General features: G+C 46.0%; 1 protein-coding gene and 1 long non-coding RNA gene across 5 annotated transcripts in view; one reads left to right on the top strand and one right to left on the bottom strand.

The window, feature by feature from the left end:
• ZNF385D (zinc finger protein 385D) overlaps positions 1 to 22,625 on the bottom strand; it is a 1,003,514-nt gene that overhangs the window by 350,621 nt on the left and 630,268 nt on the right. The window contains exon 1 of one of the 4 annotated variants that reach the window (XM_086379820.1): positions 6,414 to 6,571. The exons of 2 other annotated variants lie outside the window; for them this stretch is intronic. In XM_086379820.1, coding sequence (XP_086235946.1) covers positions 6,414 to 6,423 — 10 coding nt within the window. In that variant the 5' untranslated portion in view covers positions 6,424 to 6,571. Of the gene's footprint in view, positions 1 to 5,646; positions 6,129 to 6,413; positions 6,572 to 22,625 lie in introns of those variants that run through there. One more of the 4 variants, XM_086379819.1, reaches the window with a different exon arrangement.
• On the top strand, positions 2,520 to 4,684 carry LOC147343908 (uncharacterized). The gene is made up of 5 exons (XR_015156040.1): positions 2,520 to 2,646; positions 2,998 to 3,142; positions 3,475 to 3,616; positions 3,692 to 3,845; positions 4,204 to 4,684. It is a non-coding gene; the product is annotated as an uncharacterized LOC147343908 (long non-coding RNA).

Below are 22,625 nucleotides of genomic sequence, written 5' to 3'. Positions count from 1 at the left end.
GCTTTAAGTGTGAAGAACAATTTCATGAAAGCCTTGCAGACAGCAGGCGGATGATCTCCACTTTGCCCAGCCTTAACAAATGGCAATTTTCAAAACTGGTGGCCCCCCTGGGCACTTCTGGTTACCTATGCATAAGGAGGTTCCTTGCCTATCCCAGCCCCAAGGCCAGAGGATGCCAACATCTGGGGCAAGCAGATGTTGGCATCCTCTGGAGATGCCACCTAGGAGACAGATGCAGCTGAGAACTGATGCTGTGACCAGGTAGACTGACAATAGAACCATTCTATCATCTCATCTGAGGATTTCACGTGTTCTTCCAACATATTAGAACATTAGCCTCAATATTCTGTAGCTCTGTCCCTCTCCTTTTTACACTGCAGAGTCCCATGAAGAAAGAAGCAAACCAAAAGAAAATAGGTTGTGTAATTCCATACATTTATTTAAAGATCCAATTTCTAAGGACGAGTCCTGGCTTTGACATATCGAAAAAAAAGCAGCTACCATTTCAGAATCAGAGAGGTGTGTTTCTCTTGTCAACACACAGACACCAGCTCCGCTAGGGAACATCGGCCTTCTGGATCCGCTGAAGCAGTGGACTCCCTCCCTCTTTGGTCTCCAAGGCCCGGTCCATCTTGCAATCCCAAGGCCTGAGCATGGCCTGGCCGCGGTCCCTACCTCCCTCCAGCACCCTGGTGCTCGGGGCAGACGGCATCGCTGGAGCCCAGACTGCTGCTGCTGGTTCCCCTGTGACCTTGACTAGGTAACTTGCCTCCTTCCTCCCAACTTACAGAAACAGGATTATTGCAACTGGGCAAAAGAGAAAAAGAAACTTAAAGGTTAAGAAGAAGAGGCTCAGTGCCTGCCATTCAGCACTCTGATGCAGCTTCGTGTGCGTTCCAGGTGTCAGAATCCAGAGGGTTTCATGGAAAAGCCTTCAGTTTTAAAGGCTGTGCAAGCCTGGAGTTCACACTCAAAGGAGGCCGACTTCCAGCTGCTTTATAAGAATTTTGACGCTGCAACAGAGCAAAGCGTCTTCCTATTTTCAACTCTAGCAATTTGGTTCAAACATGATCTCAACCACTTTAAGCTTTGATATTTCCAGTCACCTATACGCTGTATTTTCTCTTAATGCCACCAATCATGTGTGAAATTCTGTTGCAAAACTAATCTTTATGGGAAATGATATGTAATGACTTCTTTAAAGAGAGACACACAGAGAAAGGGCAGTGACTATGACCTCTGTTGTTTTTCGACGTTTCTCATAGTGTAACACAAATCGAAACAGCTCTTTCTCAAGGTCAAAGTCAAAATAGTTTTCTGCTTATACAAGCATCACTCTTTCTTAACCAGGAGAGGCCACAAAAATTATCCTTGTGACTTGACTTTAAAAACCTCTAAGGTATATAATGGTTGATAAACTTGAAAGGCAGCTGTGCTCAAAATATAGTTTCATATCCATCTTATTAAATCAATTCTTAAAGTTTTGCCTTGCAAAGGATGTGAAAAGATTTAGAAATCTACAAAAGATGTGAATGAGAAATAAATGCCGGGGTATTTATATAACAAGGCACTATTTGATGCTCCAGTGTTACACACACACACCCCACATACACACACACTGCACACACATACATCACACACACACACTACACACACATCTCACACACACACACCAAACACACCCACACACCACACACACACCCAACCACACACACACATAGTCACACACACACATACACACACTCACCACCACCACCACCCCCCCAAACATACACACACACACTAGCCAACTCATCTGGTGGTATCATGGGAGGTTTCAGTCAAAAGCAGCTGTGACCAAATACATTGCAATAGAAGTCAGAAACCACTAATTTAAATTTTTCATTTGTTTCTTGGAACAATCGTGCCACCCACAAAAGGGTGACTTTGCGAGTCATCATTATCTCATGAATTTGGAACACATCCCTTAAATAAACCCATCTCATCTCCATATAATTACAGCCACTAAGAAGGTCCTAAAAAAAAACAAACTTTAGCTCACAATGTAAGGGTCATAATAAAGAATCCATGTTACTGACATCCTGATCATACTTGAAATTTGGTTCCTGGAAATGAGAAAGTCATATGACTCTGGAAAAGAAGTAGCTCAACTCTCAGGGGAGTTACTATTCGCCTGCCACATTCTCCACCCCTGTTATGTAGTAATTGATTGCGTGTCATTTAGAAGCATTTGTAATAACACACAGTGGTAATGACTTCAAAGTTTAAAAAGGGTAACCTGGATTCATGAATTCCCTCCTGAATTATCCTCTCCCCTGGAAGCCTAGGAAAACAGAAACCTGTCCAGTGTGTTTGAGCAACTCAGGTGGACCTAATCCCCGAAACAGATCACTCAGCACAAACTAATTGGGATGAGTTAAATGTTTCCACTGAAAACGCACAGAAAGAGGAAGGCTTTTCTCTTCTGCCTGCTGTTTTCTGCTCATCTCATTCCTCGTAACCTTGCTGCTTAACTGTTTTTCTAACACACTGCTCTGGAGGTGAAACTTGATGGCCCAACCACAAGCGAAAGTGTAAATGCTGACTAGAGAATGTCCTAAACATCCCAGGGGAAACACAGCGTCCTTCCTATGACAGCGTACGAAGGTGTCTATCATAGGCAGGGAAACAGGCTCCTGGTCTAGAATTTTCCTGTGAGATTTTTTTTTCCTAGCTGTTATATGGAAAGCTTCCTCCATCAAGTATTCCTTATTATGAGAGGCACACCACTCAGGTCTTTTTCTTGTGTTTCTAAAGCATTGAAGGGAGACAGCTGATCCACAATTAACACCTCTGCTGAACGTGAATGGCTGGTTCGCACTTTCTAAATTTTGCTCGCCCTTTTTCTCTGGGTTTAATGACTATGCCATCAATAGCAGCATTCACAGTGAGCTCTACTGTTCGCCTCTGAGTTCTGCTCACTTATTGAAGGTGCATCCTTTCTTGTTTTCCCGGCAGGTCCCTCAGGGAGTAAGCCTCCGGCCCTGCCTGGCAGTGACCTCCCTGGGGTCTCCGTCTGGGTGACCTCCGGCCACACGGAGTCTCCTCGGTGTCAGAAGTCTCCCACTTTCTCTGCGGATGGCAAAGCCCTGGGACACGACAGGTGGCCGCTCATCACTATGGCCCCGGAGAAGAGCGCGGGGAGGATGGAAAAGGGGCGATGATGAGTCAGACCTGGAGCCACAGGGCTGGTGGACGGCCTCTGCCTCCTGCAGACGCACCTGCCCTTCCCGTCGCCGCCCCGACCTCACTGTCACCTGTTGGCACAGGGCGGACCTGCGGAACTCACAACACCCCCAACCTCTGCCCTCGTCTGGGGGAGCCTCTCAGCTACTGGCTTTTATTCCTGGATCAGTTTTAATTAATTCACTGTTGCTAGGTCTCATTTGCAAACTGAGGATCGCAATTCTAACATTTTTTAATCTGTCCATACAGATTGTGGGATCTCAGTTCCCTGACTGGAGATCGAACCCATGGCCCTCCGCAGGCAAAGTGCCTGACCACTGGACCCCAGGGAATTCCCTACTTCTGGACCGGATATTAATGGCTCTTCATCCTAGGCACACATCACTTTTAAGTATGTCAAATATTCCTGGGGGTGAGGAGGGTAACTTCTCTAGAAGTCTTCCTGATTTTTCTCCTGCTTTTACAGTAAATCCCAACCCACTGGCTGACTGGGATTTTTCCTCCCTCCTTTCTTATGGGTGAACCTGATTCTTAACTCCAAGTAATGAATGCAAGATCGATAGAATAAGTAACAAAAGTATCCACGGTGACTGAAGAGCAAACTCTTAAATCACAGCTCGGTGAGTGCAAACGCACAATTATTGAAAACACAGCACTAAAATTTCAATAGGAGATAAGAGTGAGGCTGAAGTCAGTAAAAAAAATCCATTAGTCCCGTGAGTCTGAGACACACTCAAAACATGAGCTATTCTGGAGAACTGGAAATAGTACAGATTCCACCAACATGCACGCATGCAGCTGATTCTGACTGAGAAAGACAGGGTCCGGGTGTCCACCCCCTAAGGACAAGGGGGTCTCCAGAGGGGCAGAGGGTGGGCCAGTGTGTCCAGCAATGAGTCCTCCATCGTATCTGAAAGGTGGTGGCAGGGGAGCACCACTGATGATCAGATGGTTTATATCTGCCTGCCTGCGTATCAGTTCCCCAGGTGTTTCAGCATCACTCTGCTCTTGGTCACTCCCTGCTGGGGACACAAGAAAAGACTTCTGACACCTCGACCTCACTCCCACAAATCACCAGGAAGGCCGGAGAATGTGCCCTGCTTTCCCTTTGTCTCCGTCCTCCTCGACTTGATAAACACTTGGCAGTTGAAATGTGAAGACAGTCACGAGCAGCCAAACAGCAAAGTGAAAGCACTGTTTTGAAAAAATGCCCTGAAACAGCTGCGTACACGTAAATACACGTGTGTGCCTGCATGCATGTATTCATACTCTTCGGGAAGTGCAACATTAAAATGCTGTTGAATCTTAACACGCCTGGCTTGCACTGTCAATTCTGGCCTGAGATAATGGACCACACATGTCACGACAGACAGGGCTGCTCCCCAAGTTCCTTGAGAGAGGGGGTGCACGGCAGAACCTGAAAGAAACAGCATTCCTAAATGCACAGGATTTTCTCCAAGAATAGAAAAACATATCTCATGCGGGGATTATGGTAAGCCCAAACCGTGCTCATGACACAGAGAACAACCTTAGCCTTGCCTTTAAAAGAATACAATTTCATCTCAAGCAGGACATCACATTTCAGGGTGAGCTATTATAAACTTGCATTGCACAGTGAAACTAATTGCCCTGTGAATCACCCTGCTTTACAAGACGGCTGGATGATCATGCAGTTAACAATATGCACTTCACCAATCCAGTACAGTGCAGATGGCCTTTGGACCACTACTTGGAGACCACACTACTGCTCCGGTTAACGCTACATCCTTACCACCATCACCTCAGGCGTTGCTGCAAGAGGCTGAAAACTTTAATATTATAATCTTCCTTTCCATCCCTTAAATACCATTACCGGTGATAAAATGTTATTTTATTCAAAAGACAGGTTGTCTTTACAAGCTTTTGCAGATGTCAAAAACATATTCATGGTGAACACTTGCTATTTTATGAACTGCCAATCAAGAGGCTTACCACCTCTATTACTATCACAGCCTGGAGCATTAACTCTGGATTCTGCTTAAATCTGGCTATGCAACGAGCCTTTCCTTCAAATCATTGTTAGTTATTTTTAAGCCGTCTTTTCTAATATGACACAAATTATAGGGAAATCAAAACTGCGATCAAGACAATTAAAAGAGCGGTCAGCTTTTGCATACTTTGGCAAATGTTTCAAAGGCTCAAGCAAACAACATAAGTACACACCGAAATAAACACCCAAGAAACCAACACTGCCCCAACGCAAGTTGATCCAAATGCCTCTTTAACTGAAAAATGACCCTAGCTTTATTATTTCAAGCAAGTCAACCAATCACCCGGAGCATCCGCACCTTGGAATACTCCCTCTCCAGCCCCTTAGCGGCTCTCACAGATCTGTTAATATCGGAGAGATACCCTTCAGTGCTGACGCGGGATGGCACTTACAGAAGGAAAGCATAGCTCCGGGAGGAGGACAGGGTGTCCGTCTAATCCTGGGCTTGCAGTTCAGGGCAGGGCTGCGCCGTCCCCGCGGCCGTCAGGCGCCGCGTTCCGGTGCAAACGCTCAGCTCCCAGCACACTGACATCGCTCCCCGGCGAGCCCGGCTCTAAGTCAGCCTGAACATGCTTTCCCGAAAGGCAGGCGGCTCCGGGGAGACCTGCGGGAGGTTTCCAGCGCGGCACGCAACTCAACTGCACACACATTTAACGGCTCGGAGCCCTCCAGAGGTTTAAAACACTATGCATTCCGTGCCAGGCGCCGGAGGTCGGTGGAAAACCGGGAATGGGGAGAAAGGCTGTTGTGAGCGGCTCGGGCAGCGCGCACCCAGGGCTGTCCTCCCGTCCTCCTCGGAACCGGGGGCACGCCGACACGCCTCTGAGCCGCGGGCACGGCCGGGCTCCCGGAGCATCCGCGGGACCAACTTCGCCTGGCACCCCAGCAAGTTCGCCCCGGACTTTCCCACGCCGCCCCCCGCCCTCCCCTCCTGAGGCGTCCGCCCCGCGCACACGCGGCGGGTGAAGTTGGGGCCCCCCACGCCCGGCTCTCCTCTCGTCCAACTTCGACTCCCCTACGCCTCGCGCCCTGCCCCGCGCGCGGCACGAAGGCGCTCCCCCAGTGCCCGCGGGCGGCGAGGGGGTCACCGGGACGGATCCCGGGGCTTCCCGCGCCGCCCCCCGCCCCCCAGAAGGGCGCCGTGGGAGCGCGCACTCACCGAGATACATGCTGCGTCTCCCGGCGCCCGGCCGGAGCCCCGGCGGCGCGCGGGGCCTGGGCGCTCAGGCCGCCGCCTCCCCCGCGGCCCGCGGTCCCCGGCGGCCGGAGCGAGCGCCCGCGCCGCCCATCCCCGCCGCCCGCCGGCTCCGCCTCGCGGTGTCCCCGCCGCGCCTGTGACATCAGGGCCCGGAGCGCGGCGGGCGGCCGCCCCCACCCCGCCCCCGGCCCGCGCCCGCGACGCCCGGACCGGCCTGCAGCCCCGGGGGCGCGCGGGGGGCTCGCCGAGCGCGAGGACGGGCCCCGCGTCCGCGGAGGCGCGCGCGGGGGACCCCACCGGGCGAGGGGGGCCGGGGGGGGGCGAGGTCGGCCCCTCACGCGAAATTCAACCCCCGCGCGCCCCGCCCTCCCGCGGGAAAGGCAGCGTCCTCGCCGCAGCCAGCCGCCCCTCCCGAGCTGAACGCGCGTGGGGAGGGACCGTGCCCCGCGCCTGCACCCCCGCGGCGGGGGCTTCAGGGTTGGCTGCGAGCGGTGACGTTCACCCTAAAGACTCGAGGGGCCACGGCTAGGGTAATAGAGGTCTCCACGGAGAGGTGATCAGATCACAGAACCCCAGCAGCGGGAGAAGAGTTACCTTTATTTCTTGAGTATTTGCGGAGCTAGGTTGATAGAGAAATGTACAGGAAAGTAACTGCTGATAAAGTCACCTGGCACTTTCAGATCGCATTTGCTGTGTCTCCCTGAGCGGGCACCAGAAGGGCACCGAGGCTGAAATGGCCCTTCACCCCTAAAGGGTACAGACATTTCAGCCTAAAAAATAACCAAGATTATGGCATAATTCAACTCGGGTCACGAGTGTAATACACACTCACGCACACACACGCACTCCGGTTAAATCTGAGACGAACAGTCAAGAGAGGCAAAGCTTAGCAAAGCCTCTGGCTCCTCCAATGGTCTAATGAATTGCAGTCCTTATTTTACATTAAAAAAAGCATGTTCGAAAGAAATCCCTGAACGGTGTACTGATTAATACTTAAACGCTATGCAGAGAAAATAAACCCGTAGAGCAAGTTCAGCTTCGTAAGCGCTCATCTCTTTGAGACCCAACTTACCTACTGGACCGTTTAAAACGTAATCGTTTTCACAAAAATCTATTAAGGTAAGAATCGAAGATATTATTGATAAGCCGTAATGGAAACGAATGTAAAAAAGAAAATGCAAAGAGAAAGGAAAAAAACTGAAGATAAAGAATGGTGGTAGCCTAGGGAAGAAAACACCTGATATGTTTTAAAGGTGTTTTGATCAGCCATGGTGGTGGGTATTTCTGCATTGTGATACTAAAATACTCCATGGTCTTTGCTTGCACAGTTCTGTATCGGTCGGTGGATTTAATGCATATTGGAATTAGGAGAGGCTGAAGCTCCTAATAGCTTGCTCTGCAATCTGGCAATGGAGTTGGTGAATGCAAATAGGTTATAATACATAAATCAGAGACTTTAGAGTGAGTCTCAGCACAAATCTGCTGGTGCTCTTTTAGAAGTATTCTTCATTTAAAGCAACTTGGAGGAAGAAAATGTCAATAGTAAAGAATATTTACTTTTCCTTCTCCTATTTTTAATTTAAAACTAAAAAGAATGTTACAAGAAATTCCTGAGGAAAACATAAGTGCTTTTCCTTTTGGACAGATGGAAGGCGTCCAAAAGTACAATTAATGGCCTTTCCCTCAGGCAGGAGAACCATCTGTGGTCGAGCTTCTTCATGAAGCTCGGCGGCTGTCCTGACGGCCCACGCGCGCTAGGGGGCGCCGGGGGGTAATGTTCGCGTTCTTGATCCTTTTGACTTTCTGCAGGTAGAAGGTGTGAGAGTGCATTGTTGCCTTTAAAGCAGGCGATTTAAGACAGCAAAGGGCTGTTTTTATTCATTAACAACACTCTTGAATTTGCAGGGCATTCTGCAGTCACAAGGTCTTTTCACTTATGTCATCTTCCTTACAAGCTGAGATCTCGAAAGGTGTCTATTATAATCATGATTACAGAGACATCTAGGCGACTTTCTCAGTGACATCAGTAAATCTCTGTACAGAACAGTTGTCTTGCTGTTTGTATGCTGAATTTATGTCCAAGTCCCTAGAGAGCTCTTTATTCAAATATATAAATTCTAAATTTCCCATTTATAATGACTCACCTAAAGGCCTTCTCCAATCACATCATGTCGCTGCCTGTTTCAAAAAAATGTGTGTATCTGTCATTGTGCTGTGAAAATAGAGGCAGCAAGTATTAGGCACTAGAACATTCCAGCCTCTGCAGGGTCTGAGAGAGCCGCCTGTAGCCTCTGAAAGAGTATGGCATCCAGGAGCAACTGAATGCTACATTCATACAGGGGAATTCTGTTCAAAAAAAGGAGGGTGTCTGCTTTATTTAAACATGCATGCCCCACCCACCTGCATTTCAGGGTTATCTGGAATGTCAAAACCTCAGAGTGGCTTATTTCTGGACGGAAAACAAGTGATTTTTATTTTAACTGTACACTTATTAGTGTTTCTTTTAAAATGACTTTGTGTGTATAAAGAAAAAATGTGACTGTTTTTATCTGGAAACAAAATGACATCTAAATAACGGCCCAGCTGAGGCTGGCTGGACGTGGGGTCGTGTGCCTCCCAGCCGTGACGGGGAGCCGGCCCTTGGCTCCCAGGGCGGTCCGCACTCACAGCCATGGTCTTTCTGTCCCTCGGAGCCTCTGAGGAGCCAAGAGGTCCTGAGCAGGGGACCTGCTAGGTCGCTGCTCACCAGGTAGAAATACACTGCTCACCGGTAAGACAAAAGACGCCCTGAGACCAGTCGCATACTGGGAGTGAAAGCCTTCAGGGAAGACATGGATTTTCTCTCTGCTCAGATACACAGGGAGCTGCCCGCCCAGCTCTCCCGTCTCCTCCAAGTCTTACTCCAGGGTTTGTGTGCGGTCTCCCCACGCTCTCTCTCTGTGCATTCAGCCCCGGCTCTTCCTCACCCCCTCGCTCCCCTCTGAATCTCTGAAGCACTTCTCACCATCCGGCCACTACTGTGGGCATCTGTTTATTTTGATCTCTCTTCACTGGAAAGTCATAAACGAGGGCGTTTGGTCGTTGCTGTCTCCACCGTCTTTCCAAGGGCTCGTGGCACTTGTTGCTACTTGGTCAACATTAGGGAATGAAGGAATGAACTCAACTGAGGGCACCCGTATTGTGTGTAAAACATCATGCTTTTCCATGTGCCTATGGTCATTTATTTGAAGCTGACGGTGTTTGGTGCAAAGCAACTACACAAACAGCATGTCTATATCTAAGGGCAGGGCTTCCCAGGGGCGCAATGGTAAAGAATCCCCCTGCAGTGCTGGAGACACAGGAGACACGGATTCGACCCCAGGGTGGGGAAGATGCCCTGGAGGAGGGCATGGCAGCCCACTCCAGTCTTCTTGCCTGGAGAATCCTATGGACAGAGGAGCCCGGCAGGCTACCGTCCACGGAGTTGCAGAGTCGGACACGACTGAAGCGACTGAGCACGTATGCACCCATACTTAGCAGCTGCTGTTCTTAAATTCCAGATGGTACAGACGCCAGGTGGTCCTGCAGACCAGTCTGTGAGCTGTGCTTCTCAGGTTCTCAAGGCTGAATGCCGCGGCCATTCAGTGCTGGCGTCGCATCACTGGCGGAGTCTTCCCCTGCCTCCCCGGAGCCTTAGTTTTGTCCACTGTCGTCTCTTATTTATATCTCAGCAAGAAAATTTTATCCAGTGTTCCTTATTCCAGGCTTGCCCGTGTCCGACCCGTTCTCCATAATAGATCCATTATCATCTTTCTAAATGAATGTGATCAAATCACCCCCTGCTCCAGACTGCTCACCATCTATTTCACCTCCCCGGCATGTAGGCCCTTTCACAACCAGCCCTGGGAACGCCGCCATCGTGAACACTTTCCCCTCCTCAAGTTTCACTCCAGCCCATCCCATCTAGAGGTCCCCTGAAGACTTTATTCCTCTTTCCTCCTCTCTTTACCTAACAGCTCCTATTCAACCTCTGTGTCTCTGGGTAAGGATTATTTCTGCTGAGAACCTTTCATAACGTCAAGACTGAATGAGGTACTGATACTTCTTCTTCATGCAGCATACTTTCTAGTTCCTGCATCAGCACTTAAACAGTGTGGGAATTCCCCTTCCTTCTCCATCTCCTAAGTGAAAGGGGGTGATCTTCTTTATTTTAATCTCCAAGACCTAGTACAGATCAGCATTTAATGAATAAATTCATTATTTATCTGTTCATTCTATATTTACTGAATAAAGTCAATATCTTTTTTTTATTTTATTTTATTTTTAAACTTTACATAATTGTATTAGTTTTGCCAAATATCAAAATGAATCCGCCACAGGTATACATGTGTTCCCCATCCTGAACCCTCCTCCCTCCTCCCTCCCCATACCATCCCTCTGGGTCGTCCCAGTGCACTAGCCCCAAGCATCCAGTATCGTGCATCAAACCTGGACTGGCATCTCGTTTCATGCATGATATTTTACATGTTTCAATGCCATTCTCCCAAATCTTCCCACCCTCTCCCTCTCCCATAGAGTCCATAAGACTGTTCTATACATCAGTGTCTCTTTTGCTGTCTCGTACACAGGGTTATTGTTACCATCTTTCTAAATTCCATATATTGAAGGCCTACGTCATGCCATACATTTCACTAGATGATCGATAAAGAACACTCAAGACAGTAGCAGGGCCACGGGGACATGCCCGAGGGTTACGAGAAAGAGCAGAAAGACCTGCTCGAGCAGAAGGAGGTCCTAAGGAGGATGTTAATAACTGGAGTCAAACAGGTCACATGGAACCTAATTCAGCAGGAATTTGGTAGGCCATATCATAGGAATTTAGACAGAATGCCTTTGGAGCAACATTCTTTGACATATTTTAACAGGTTCACTATGGCTACTGTATGGAGAATAGATAAACGGGAGCAAAGGAAAACTTTAGGAAGACTTTGTAATAATATAGAAAGAAATGGCAATCTGGAGTGGACAGAAGCAGTGGAGAAGGTAAAAAGTGATTTGAATCTGTACATATGACAAAGTGGGTCAGTAGGATTTCTTGATGAGTTGGGAAAGTGATGGAATAGAAAAAAAAAAAAAAAAAAGAAGAACGGATTATTTAAAATTTGGGCCTGAGCAATTGGAAGATGAAATTTCCACTAGCTGATAAGAAGACTGTGGAGAAACACGTTTGGGTGGGAGTTAGAAGGCAGGAAATGTGGAGCACACTTCATTTGAGCCCTCTTATGTATTCAAGTGAAAATGTTCCCTGGAAGTTTGGCTTATGTGACTCTGGAGTTCAGGGGCGATGCCTGAACTTCATATTTAAATTTAAATTCGTCATTTGAATCATTTGTTCAGATTCCACATATAAGTGATGTCGTATGATCTGTGTCTTTTTCTGTCTGGATTCCTTCCTTTAGTGCGATAATCTCCATGTCCATCCATGCCACTAGAGATGGCCTTACTTCACTCGTTTTAGCGGCTAATATTCCGACTTGATGTACACCGCATCTTCTCTGCCCACCCCGCTGTCAGCAGACACCAAGGCTGCTTCCGTGGCTCGGCTCCTGCAGGTGGTGCTGCAGAGAACCTCAGGGGCGGGGGTATATCTTTTCAGATTATGGTTTTCTCTGGACATGTGCCCAGGAGTGGGACTGCCGGCCCATATGGTAGCTCTATTTTTAGCTTTAGAAGGAACCTCCACATTGGCTGCACGCGTTCACATTCCCACCAGCAGTTTAAGAGGGTGCCTTTCTCTCCACACGCTTTTCAACACTTATAGTGAACTTATTTACAAAACAGAAATAGACTCACAAACATAGAAACAAAACCTTCTGATTACCAAGCTAAGAGTACGGGATTAATACATACACACTTCTATATATAAAATAGATAACTAGCAAAGGTCTATTGTACAGAACAGGGAACTATAATCAATATTTTGTGATAACCTGTACCAAGAAAGAATCCTAAAATGAATACATATATAACATGCACACTTGATTCAGTTACATATATATGTATGTATAACTGAATCATTTTGCCATACACCTGAAATTAACACATTGTAGTCAACTATACTTCAATTTTTTAAAAAAGAGAGGAGAAAAATGCAATAAAGAAATAACGTTGTATTTTCCAATTAAAAAGTCATAATCTTATAAATGGTGATTAAATGCATGAGACCAGGTGAAACCTTCAAGGGAATATAGATGGAAAAGCAAAGTAGGGTCAACAATGAACCCTGGAGAATTACACATGCGAGAGGCCTGTGTGTGGGTATCAGATGATGGAATGGTTGTTGAAAGCACAATAATCTGTTGAATGGATATTCGTTGACATATGAATGACGTTTGATGGAAGGCTATTTGTTTTAAGCTTGAGCTTGCCTCTGTCTAACACACCACCACCCAATGTCACAACAGTTTGAAAAGTGAAGAAATAAGTAATTTATGAACAAATGACTGGTTCAATGGATCCGTGTAGTATAGTGATCAGATGTTTTTTAGATGGTATAGATACAACTACAAACTCATAAATCATTTTTACTCCTTGATTTCTACTTGATGCTTCCACTGAAATTAAATGCTTAGGGACCTTAGTATGGAAAATTAATATCCCACAGTAAAAGAAGTGTTGATATTGTGATAAGGATAAAAATTCTATAAATACTAAAATATTCTAAAATTCCAAATATCTGAATTTTCCTAACTTCCAAGACATCTAATAAAGCCCTTGTAAGTGTGATCAGTTAACAGGGGCTTTTTTTTTTTTAAATAAGATTTACTAACTGGCATTGAGAACCTTCTTAGAATCCTTAACCTTGGAGGTGGCTATGACCTAGGCATATTTACTCACTCAAAAAAATAGTTACTGGGCACTCATGTGCCAAACACTGTTCTAGGTGCTGAGGTACAATCGATGAAAATACAGAGTCTCCAGGGCTTGCATTCTTGGGATTTCCACAGCTTAGTCTATCCGGTAGGATTTGAAACCTCTTCTACCTTTGTCTCATGCAGAGGAAGACTTACAGCCTCCTTCATCTCATTCGTTCACTGGTTACAGTTTATTGCTTCTTTACCTCCAGTAGAATGGCATGAGGGCAGGGTATATCCACCTTGTTCATGCTGTACCAGTGCCTCAAAAGTGTCTCAACAATAGGAGACATGCAATAAATATTCATTTTCATTAATTTATTTTTTATTTGAATGAATGAATATCTCAAAAGTCTTCCGTATGATGCACCATCCTGATTCTACCGAGAATACATGTGTGCATGCTAAGTTGCTTCAGTCGTGTCCGACTCTTTGAGACCCTGTGGACTGTAGCCCGCCAGGCACCTCTGTCCATGGGATTCTCCAAGAATACTAGAGTGGGTCTCCAGGCCCTCCTCCAGGGGATCTTTCCGACCCAGGGATTGAACCTGCAGCTCTGATGTCTCCTGCATTGGCAGGCGAGCTCTTCACCTCTAGCGCCACCTGGGAAGCTGAGAATGTGGTTGTATTCTGCCAGCTCTTATGTCTCCTGCATTGGCAGGCGAGCTCTTCACCTCTAGCGCCACCTGGGAAGCTGAGAATGCGGTTGTATTCTGCCAGGAATGTTCTTTCCTATTCCCCTTTAAGTGTCAAGTTACATTCATCACTCAACACAGCTAAGACACTTTGTTTTCTAAGAAGTCTTCCCTGGGCTTATTCCTGACTCATGTTTCCCTAAGACATTTCCAAACATTGTTTGTGTAACTTTATTACAGTGCATTTATGGTTCAACAGGTGAAGAACCCACTGGCAATGCAGGAGACACAGGAGATGCTTCGATCCCTGGGTGGGGAAGATGCCCGGAAGGAGGGCATGGCAGACCACTCCAGCATTCTTGCCTGGAGAATCCCATGGACAGAGGAGCCTGGTGGGCTACATCCATGGGGTCACACAGAGTCGGACACAACTGAACGACTAAGCACACAGCATGCACGCATTTCAATAACCGGTCCAGTTATCAGTATTCCTAAAGTAGAATGAAGATATTTTGCAGTCATGGAAAAATAGATAAATATTAATTCCTTTAGCATTTTAACATATCCCAGAATATAGCAGAAATGCATGCCAAGGATTTTGCAGTTCGGGTTAGTGACTGGAGCATACCATCAACACCCGTGCCTTAGGAAGCTGCAGCCTTTGCTGAGATTGGAGATGAGTATCAGAACTACACAGACAAGGAGGAGACACCACGAGCCACCTCAGAGGGGAGAGAGAATCCCAGAGACAGAGGAAAGGCGAGCCAGCACCCAGAGACTATTCAGCCAGGAGGCAAAAAACAGACCAGAGGCGTGGAAGGCGAGAGGCAGACCAGAGGTGTGGGCGAGCAGGTCAGGAGCCCAATAGGGAGCCCAGGACTCCTGGAGTCATGAACAAAGAGTATAGGCAGAGGGGGACTCGGGGAAAGCTAATCAAAACCCAGCTGCTCTTCCGGGTGGCGCTTATCAGAGCATCCTCCCTGACTGATTGAGAGCCCTGACCCCCGGCAACAGGCACATCACAGGCTCCCTCTCTGAAGGTGCTCAGCTTAGCTCCCTGCCACATCTCTTTTTTTTTGTATTTTCTTTTTTCCCACTTCTAAGCCCACCAGGAACATGTTCATGTTTTTATCTAGTTTTTATAAGGTTTATATCTACCTATGTATTTATATTTATCTAAATATTTTCTTCAAAAATCAATGGACACCCCCAGGTTTGGTGCCTTATTCATCATCATTGATAAAAAATTATAAGTGAAGAGTCTACATAACAGGACACTGAACTGAAATATTTAAGCTACTGCTCTGCTCCTCCAAGCATTTGGTGTCTTATTTAAGAAGATGATGATTTTATACAAAAAATAAATAAATAAATAATAAGTAAAAACAAAGGCAGTACTTTGTGAATAGTAAATGAAAACTCTGGGCACACACGTGAAGGTTTGATAAAAGACGAAACTGTAATGGCTTCAAGGCAAACCTGGAAAGCTGAAGAGAACAGGAGGCACTTAAACTCAATCTTTATTAGTGGCTGGGATGGGTAAAACGCAAAAATAATTGGCAGAGGATATAATGCAAGAGTGGAATTGTGAATGATGTGTCTGGGAGACAAAGAACAAATAAGAGCATTCAAGAGAAAGCTTCATGAAATATGTTCATGCAAATGAAGCCAAAGAAGGAAACAGAGTCCGTGCTGGATGTGATCTCACGTCCCAGACGAAAGCTTTTTGAATTTAATTTGAATCATGATGCAAGAAGTGTTTCCTGAATGAATATGTGAATGAACCTCAATGTGCTTCCAAGGACAGAAATGTAATACTATGCTTCCCAAGATATTTGGTGACACCCTAACATGAGTTAAATCATCTTGTATAGCAGGTTGAAAGATCTTATACACTCCAGAGGTTTCCAATTTTTCTTAAAATAAAATTCATTTATGGTTCCTGGGCAGCAATTTGAGGATCAGCCCTTTCCCCACCCAGCCCCACAACAAATGTGCCTGCAAACCAAATGGAAGAAAAAAAAACAACATCATATTGAATTTTGTCTTTTGCTTTCCAAAAATAAAAAAGATCTTTCAAGATAAATTGAGTACAGCTCGAGTAAATCTGGATGCTTTAGGTCATGGGCATTCCATTTTTATATATACACGTGATAATAACTATATAGAGTGAGCAGAAGGACTGTGCAGTGCGCCCAACATTGCAAGAATTCACAAAGTAATTGAAAGTGTTCCCAAGTGCGCTTAATTCTGTGCCTGCAGTCAAATACTGTAGATGGAAATGTGTTTGGCTCCCTCTGTCAAAATGTCTAAAACACATAAAGGAAATGTGTAAATGGAAAACAAAATATTACAGTTTCAACATTCTTTTAATTATGTCTCAATTTCCATCTTGGCTTGGCTCAAACGTAGTAACAATCCTAAGGGCTCATCTCTGATCTTTCTGGGGATAAAATGACCGAATGTGATTTTTACCCTTGACTCAAAAGTGTCAGTTCGGGAAATCTACAGTATTTGTCACCATGAATACCATTTAACTGCGGCGGTACCCAAAGGAACTCTGCACAGCCATACGTGAATACAGCCGGAGGAACTTAATTAATCTTGCTGTCACTTCCATGATGCTTCTCATTAGTTTTGCTGCTATCTGATCAGCTGGCCTGCTCTGTATTGGCAATGGCTACCCACAGCCTCTTGGAAAAGCATTTTCAAAAGGTAAACAAAGACTCACCTTCATGGTAGGGAGCTCTTATGCAGACAGACATTAGTGCTGCTACTCTAATATGGAAGTAACCCTCATGTTTCCCATTTGAGATCATAAAATCACAGAAAACATAAATATCTATTCTGTCCCCAGCTGAGAAACTGATTAAAAGTCTGTACACAGAATATATATTTGAAATAAAAGGTCATGTTTTATTCTTTTCATGAACAGACATGCTTAATGCACTATCATGAGCTGTACTAATGAAATACAGAATATAAAGCGAAGAAACTTAGACGTTTTCACTGAACCTTGGTAAGAGTGTGAACCTTGGGTTTAATTGGTGGGATGAAGCAAGTGGATACTCAGTGACAGTTCCACCCTCTCTGTGAGTCAGAATTTTGAGAGATTAGTTTAAAATATATAGCTTCTAAGTATAATTTTATTTAGATGCATTGCTTTGCATTATTTTTCCATGCTGACCACAGTTTAATTTACTAAAAGGAAACTAGGTAACTTCCCTGGCTGTCTAGTGGTTAAGAGTCCACAGTCCCAAGGCAGGGGATAGGGGTTTGTTTGATCCCTGGTCAGGGAACTACGATCTCACATGCCACATGGCATAGCCAAAAAAAAAAAAGAAATTGGAATGATTTTGTAAAATGTCATCACATTTTGACTGCATGAATGTCAGCTCAGTCTTGTGGGATAGGCATGGAGAACTAGAAAAGGAAATCACCAGTGATTTTCCTCCGTGGTGGCTCTGATGAAGAAATACAAGTCATGTGGCCTCCTTCTTCATGTATGGAAGTCAGCCTCCAAAACTGCACCACGTGATTCTGTTTTCAATCTGTTTTTATTTATGTGTTTTTTGGCCATGCTGCACAACACGCAGGATCTCAGTTCCTCACCAGGGATCGAGCCATTCCTCCTGCAGTGGAAGGACAGATTCTCAACCACTGGACCCAGGGAAGTCCCTCTCCAGTGAGTCTCACTTCCCGGGACTCACCCTCTTCTGTGGCCCGCTCCCAGTGTGGATTGGCCCGACCTGAGCAGCTAGTTGGGTTTTGTTGACACGACCGAGTGTGACTCTCCAGATGAGGTCAGCAAAGGTGAAGTGGCTCCGGTTCCCCTCTGTGGGATCGCATCCTCTGGGGGAGGGGAGTTGCCATGCTGTGTGGGCGCACTGTGGGCCTGTGAAGAGGCACACACCCAACACCCATCGCCAGTGTGCCAGGCCTGGGAGTGAGCCACCTTGGAAGTGGACTCGTCAGCGTGGGTCACGCCTTCACACACCTACTGCTATGACCAGAATCTTCAGTGCAACTCACGATGGGGGCTTCCCAGGAGGTAAAGAACCCACCTGCCAATGCAGAAGCGCAAGAGACTTGAGTTCCCTCCCTGGGTCGGGAAGAGCCCCTAGAGTAGGAAATGGCAACCTGCCCCAGTGTTCCTGCTGGAATAATCCTGTGGACAGAGGAGCCACAAATCCAGAAACACTGTACAGCTTCATCCCTAAGTCAGAAACTGACCAGCAAGGATGAGCATTCTCCAGGACGATCGCTAAGGTCATAACTAGTGACTATGATTTTTATGCCTCAAGAAGCATTTATCCCTTGATAAAGTTCCTCAGTGTGCCCCCCTCTCTCCATTGTGAAGCCTTGTTTGGAAGGTCAGCACATCTCATTTATTTTATTATCACTGGGAGTTTTTGCAATGCTTGCCCATGAACACACCTCACAGATCTCCCTATGATGAGTTCTTAATCAGCTGCTAGGAGTTGCTTCAGACAGAAGGCTTTTCAGATATTGTCTCAGCTGCTAGGACCTGCATCGCTAAGGTTTTTATGCCCCGCGTGGTGGACCACATCAGTGACCAAAGAGGAAATGAAAGGTCTGGTCACCTCAGACCAGTTTGGAACAACCTGGTCAGGTTGGGCCATTTCAGCGTCAGAGGGTCTGAAGCTGCCTTTGGACTTGCATCCCAGCTGGACTTCCTGTTCTCCCTGGTCCTTTTCCTGTTCTCCCTTGCACAGTGTGGACGCAAAGAGCTCCCAGAGAAATGTCCTGCCTGCAGACCATCGTCTCTGTTTCCCAGACAACCCGTCGCGTGACACTGTCCATGAGGAGGCACGCAGTATGTACGTGGTGGTTTGACTAAGTCCCAACTACCTAAAGTCAAACAAGATTAATTTCACAAAGAAGAAAGCAGGCTGACCCCTCAAGAAGTCCTTGAAATTGCCGGATAATTGAGAAAGAAGACCCACGTTTTCTCCAGAGACTTGTTGATTTGGGAATCAGTGTGAAGAAAGGAAAGCCCAGAATTTAAATGAATGCCCTGGTCCATGTGCTCTGTCTGAGTAACTGTGATGGCTCAGAGCTGGCAGGCCTGCCAAGAGATGCTCAATCACAAAGCTCTCCTCCTTCTTTTCAACAAAGGTAATTGCTCATCATTTCATCTTTTCTAGAAGGTGCCATTACTCTGAAAAGACACTGGAAGTCTACATAGCGGCAGGCTGTCTCTTCACCTTCAATTAAAAAAAAATCTAGAGGACCCACCCTAACTCACTGGAGCATGAAGAAATGGCTTTAAGGAACTTGCATCATTTTGAAGTATAAAAGTTTGAGGGGAAATCCTTTTAAACTGAGTAATTCCTCACGTCCTTTAGTAGCTAAAATGCACATCATGTATCTTTGTAAATAACACTGCATCAGTTAAATAACCAGATCACTCTTTCTGGGGGTAAAGAACAACAATGAAAATATTTTATCTTAAAAAAAATGTGAGGCATAAATATATGCAGAGAGTCTAAAGAAACTGTCAGCAGTCATACCCTCTGAAGCTCTGATGGGCAGAAAGGGAGGGAAAGTGGGCAGTCAGGGAAGTTAGAGAAGACTCGTGAGCATATGGTGTCTAAGTTGAAGAGTGTGGATAATTTCAAATTCGATAAAAACAGGGAGCAAGTATCCTAGGCATAGTTAACCGCATGGGAAAAGGCTGGGAAAAAAAAAAAAAAGCAGCATGAGGCCAGGGGCTGGGAGAGGCGGAAAGGGGTCCAGAGTGAGTGAGTCAGGGGCATGGGGGCCATCACGAACCTGCAGCAAGGATGCGGAAGCCCGCAGAGGGCTCATCAGGACAGGGAAGCACCATGTGGCTGCTGCCTCTACAGGTGCTACAACAGTTACCCCCCAAGCGTTCTGTGGAAACAAGGTACTCATATAAAAAGCGACTTCGAGAGAAGCATATGCAGAAAGCATATGCCCTCAATCTCTGACATGCGCCCGCTTCTCCTTGTTCAGCTTCTCTGTCTACATGTCATCCAGTGAAACACAGCAGACAGGACAAAAGGAAAAAGGGTGTTTTGCATGGCTGGCCTTGTCTAGTTTGGAATCACTAATTCAACCAGTTTCGGGGTAAGACAGCTTTTTCAGCTGTCATGGGAGCTGAGCATTGAACACAAGAATGAAAACTGAAGCGTTGACTGTTTGACAGTTGACCCAGATCAGCCTTCAAATGATGGAGCCAGTGTGTTGGCTAGATGGGAGTCTGTAGTATTATACATACACATACTACATGCATGTAATTATGTATATGCATTACATGTACATTATGTACAGTGCACATACAATTCATAGAGCACTGGGAGAAGTGGCACTTTGAGTGTCACGACTGTTTATGTTCATGTGCCAGTTTTAGTATAAGTCTACATTTCTGGCTCACAAGCCCAAGTTTTTAAATTGTTTACTTCTCTTCTGCATGCAAATTTCATAAATAGCATCTCTCACATTATGGGCGACCTTGTTTCTGAAGATGCTCAAGCACTGAGGAGTATTGGGAGGCTGTCCTGCCTACGGTGGCCTCAAGGAAATTAAGTCGTACTATTTGCAGTGGCCAGGAATGTGTTGTTTCTTCTGTAAAGTTTCAAAAATGAGTGTTTTCCTAATCACAGTAGTATTTTCAAAAAATAAGCTGGTCATTGGATTTATTTCTAAGAAATAAAAGCATCCACTTCCTAAATGTTATGTATGTGAACCAGCTACACACACACACACACACACACATATGTATGAATGTATGCATGTCAACTAGACAGAGTGTGTGTACACACACACACACACACACACACACACACGAAGAAGGCCAAGTGCTGGAGAACTGATACTTGCAAATTGGTGGTGCTGCAGAAGATGCTTGAGAGTCCCTTGGACAGCAAGGAGACCAAACCAGTCCATCCTAAAGGAAATCAACCCTGAATATTCATCGGAAGGACTGATGCTGAAGCTGAAGCTCCAGTACTTGGCCACCTGATGGGAAGATTTGACCTATTGGAAAAGATCTTGATGTTGGGGAAGATTGAAGGCAGGAGGAGAAGGGGATGGCAGAGGATGAGATGGTTGGATGGCATCACCGACATGATGGACATGAGTTTGAGCAGACTCTGGGAGAGAGTGAAGGAGAGGGGAGCCTGGTGTCACAAAGAGTAGGACATGAATTAGCAATGGAACAACACAACAACTATATATATATATATATGTGTGTGTGTGTGTGTGTGTGTGTGTACACACACACACACCTATGTACACACACACACACAGGCACATATGAGTTTTCACTGTCTTACTTTCCTACAAATATAAGCAAGGCATCAATCTTAATAGAAATATAGAGGACTTGGACATGTTTCAAGGTAGCTGCTGAGGCATCTTCCTCTCTGGGGAAATTCTTTTTCCATATGAAATATTCTGGGTTCACTCACCCCTGGACATGACTGATTTGATTACAGTGCCCTTTGAGTAGGATTTTCTGAGACCTGTGACATGTATAGCCTGGCTTGAAAAGATGAACTGAAAGAATCATGTTTGCTGCTGAAAACATAAACTAAAATGTGGAGAAGGAGCTTGTCACTAGGTGACGGACCCTGGAAGTGGGAGGTCATATAAACTCCGGTACGGTGGGCACATGTGCCCAATAGACAAGGCAGAAGGTAGAAAAGGGACGGAGAGGCAGAGGCGGCAAGAGAGCAGCAGGCTGCACGCGGGGTCAGGGGAGGCTCGTCCTTCCAGGGCAGGCCCTGGTTGCTCAGCGGCTTCTCCTCGTGTGCGCCCTTCCTGTAATTCCATTCCCTGCCCCAAGGCAGCTCGAATATGTCTCTGTTCCTTCAGGAGCACTGTCTCTTATTACTCCCTTAGTTAATTGGAGGAAATTCCACAGACTGACAGTCAGAGGCGTCATGGCCAAGTTCTGTTCTAGGGGAGGGTGTTGTGACCATTTCTCCTGAAGAAAAGAGCGTGATATGGCAGCTTGATGAAGAAGGGAAGACAGTGGTCTAGGAAAGAAGGAACGAGACAGTCATGCTGTGGGACCCCGGGGTGCTCAGGGGCTGACCAAGAGGAGTTGTGGGCCGATAGTAATGGTTTCTAGAAGGGATGGTAGTGGCGTCTAAGTCTCCAGATCAAAGAGCTGTTCTCTTTCAACCTTGATTTTCCACTAAGGCTTGGTGAAGATGTGATTGTGAAGAATAAAAGTAAAGACTTTTGACTCTGAGAATTGATACGTAGCTTGTTTTCCTTCTGCTTTTATGTAGTGTTCTCCTGATAATGAAACATCTTTAATTACTAGGGTGACAAAGAGCATTAAACTTTCTCAGCTTAATGATTTCCTGTCTGTTGTGGATGAGTGACTTGCTTACTGAAGTGTTAGAACCCAAACCCTAACTTTGGCCCCTGTTCTGAGGCGTGCTCAGCATCTTTCTAGAGAAGAGTTTGTGTTCAGCCAAAGTAAGGGTGTCACCCATTATTGGCCAGGAGTACCATGGATTCACTGATATTCTCTTTTATCTCTATTTCTGATCATTCACAACAGATCTACCAGATTTGCTGTATGATGCAAATCTCAGAGGAAATCTTGCAAGAGGACAGAGAAAGTCTTATTAAACCACTCTGGA

The sequence above is a fragment of the Bos grunniens genome, chromosome 27 (assembly GCF_055505025.1).
Source record: "Bos grunniens cultivar Pamir isolate PY7600 chromosome 27, Bosgru_T2T1.0, whole genome shotgun sequence".
In the NCBI taxonomy this organism is placed as follows: domain Eukaryota; kingdom Metazoa; phylum Chordata; class Mammalia; order Artiodactyla; family Bovidae; genus Bos; species Bos grunniens.
The sequence above is the reverse complement of the archived record's forward strand: the minus strand, read 5'-3'. Positions and strand labels throughout refer to the sequence as shown.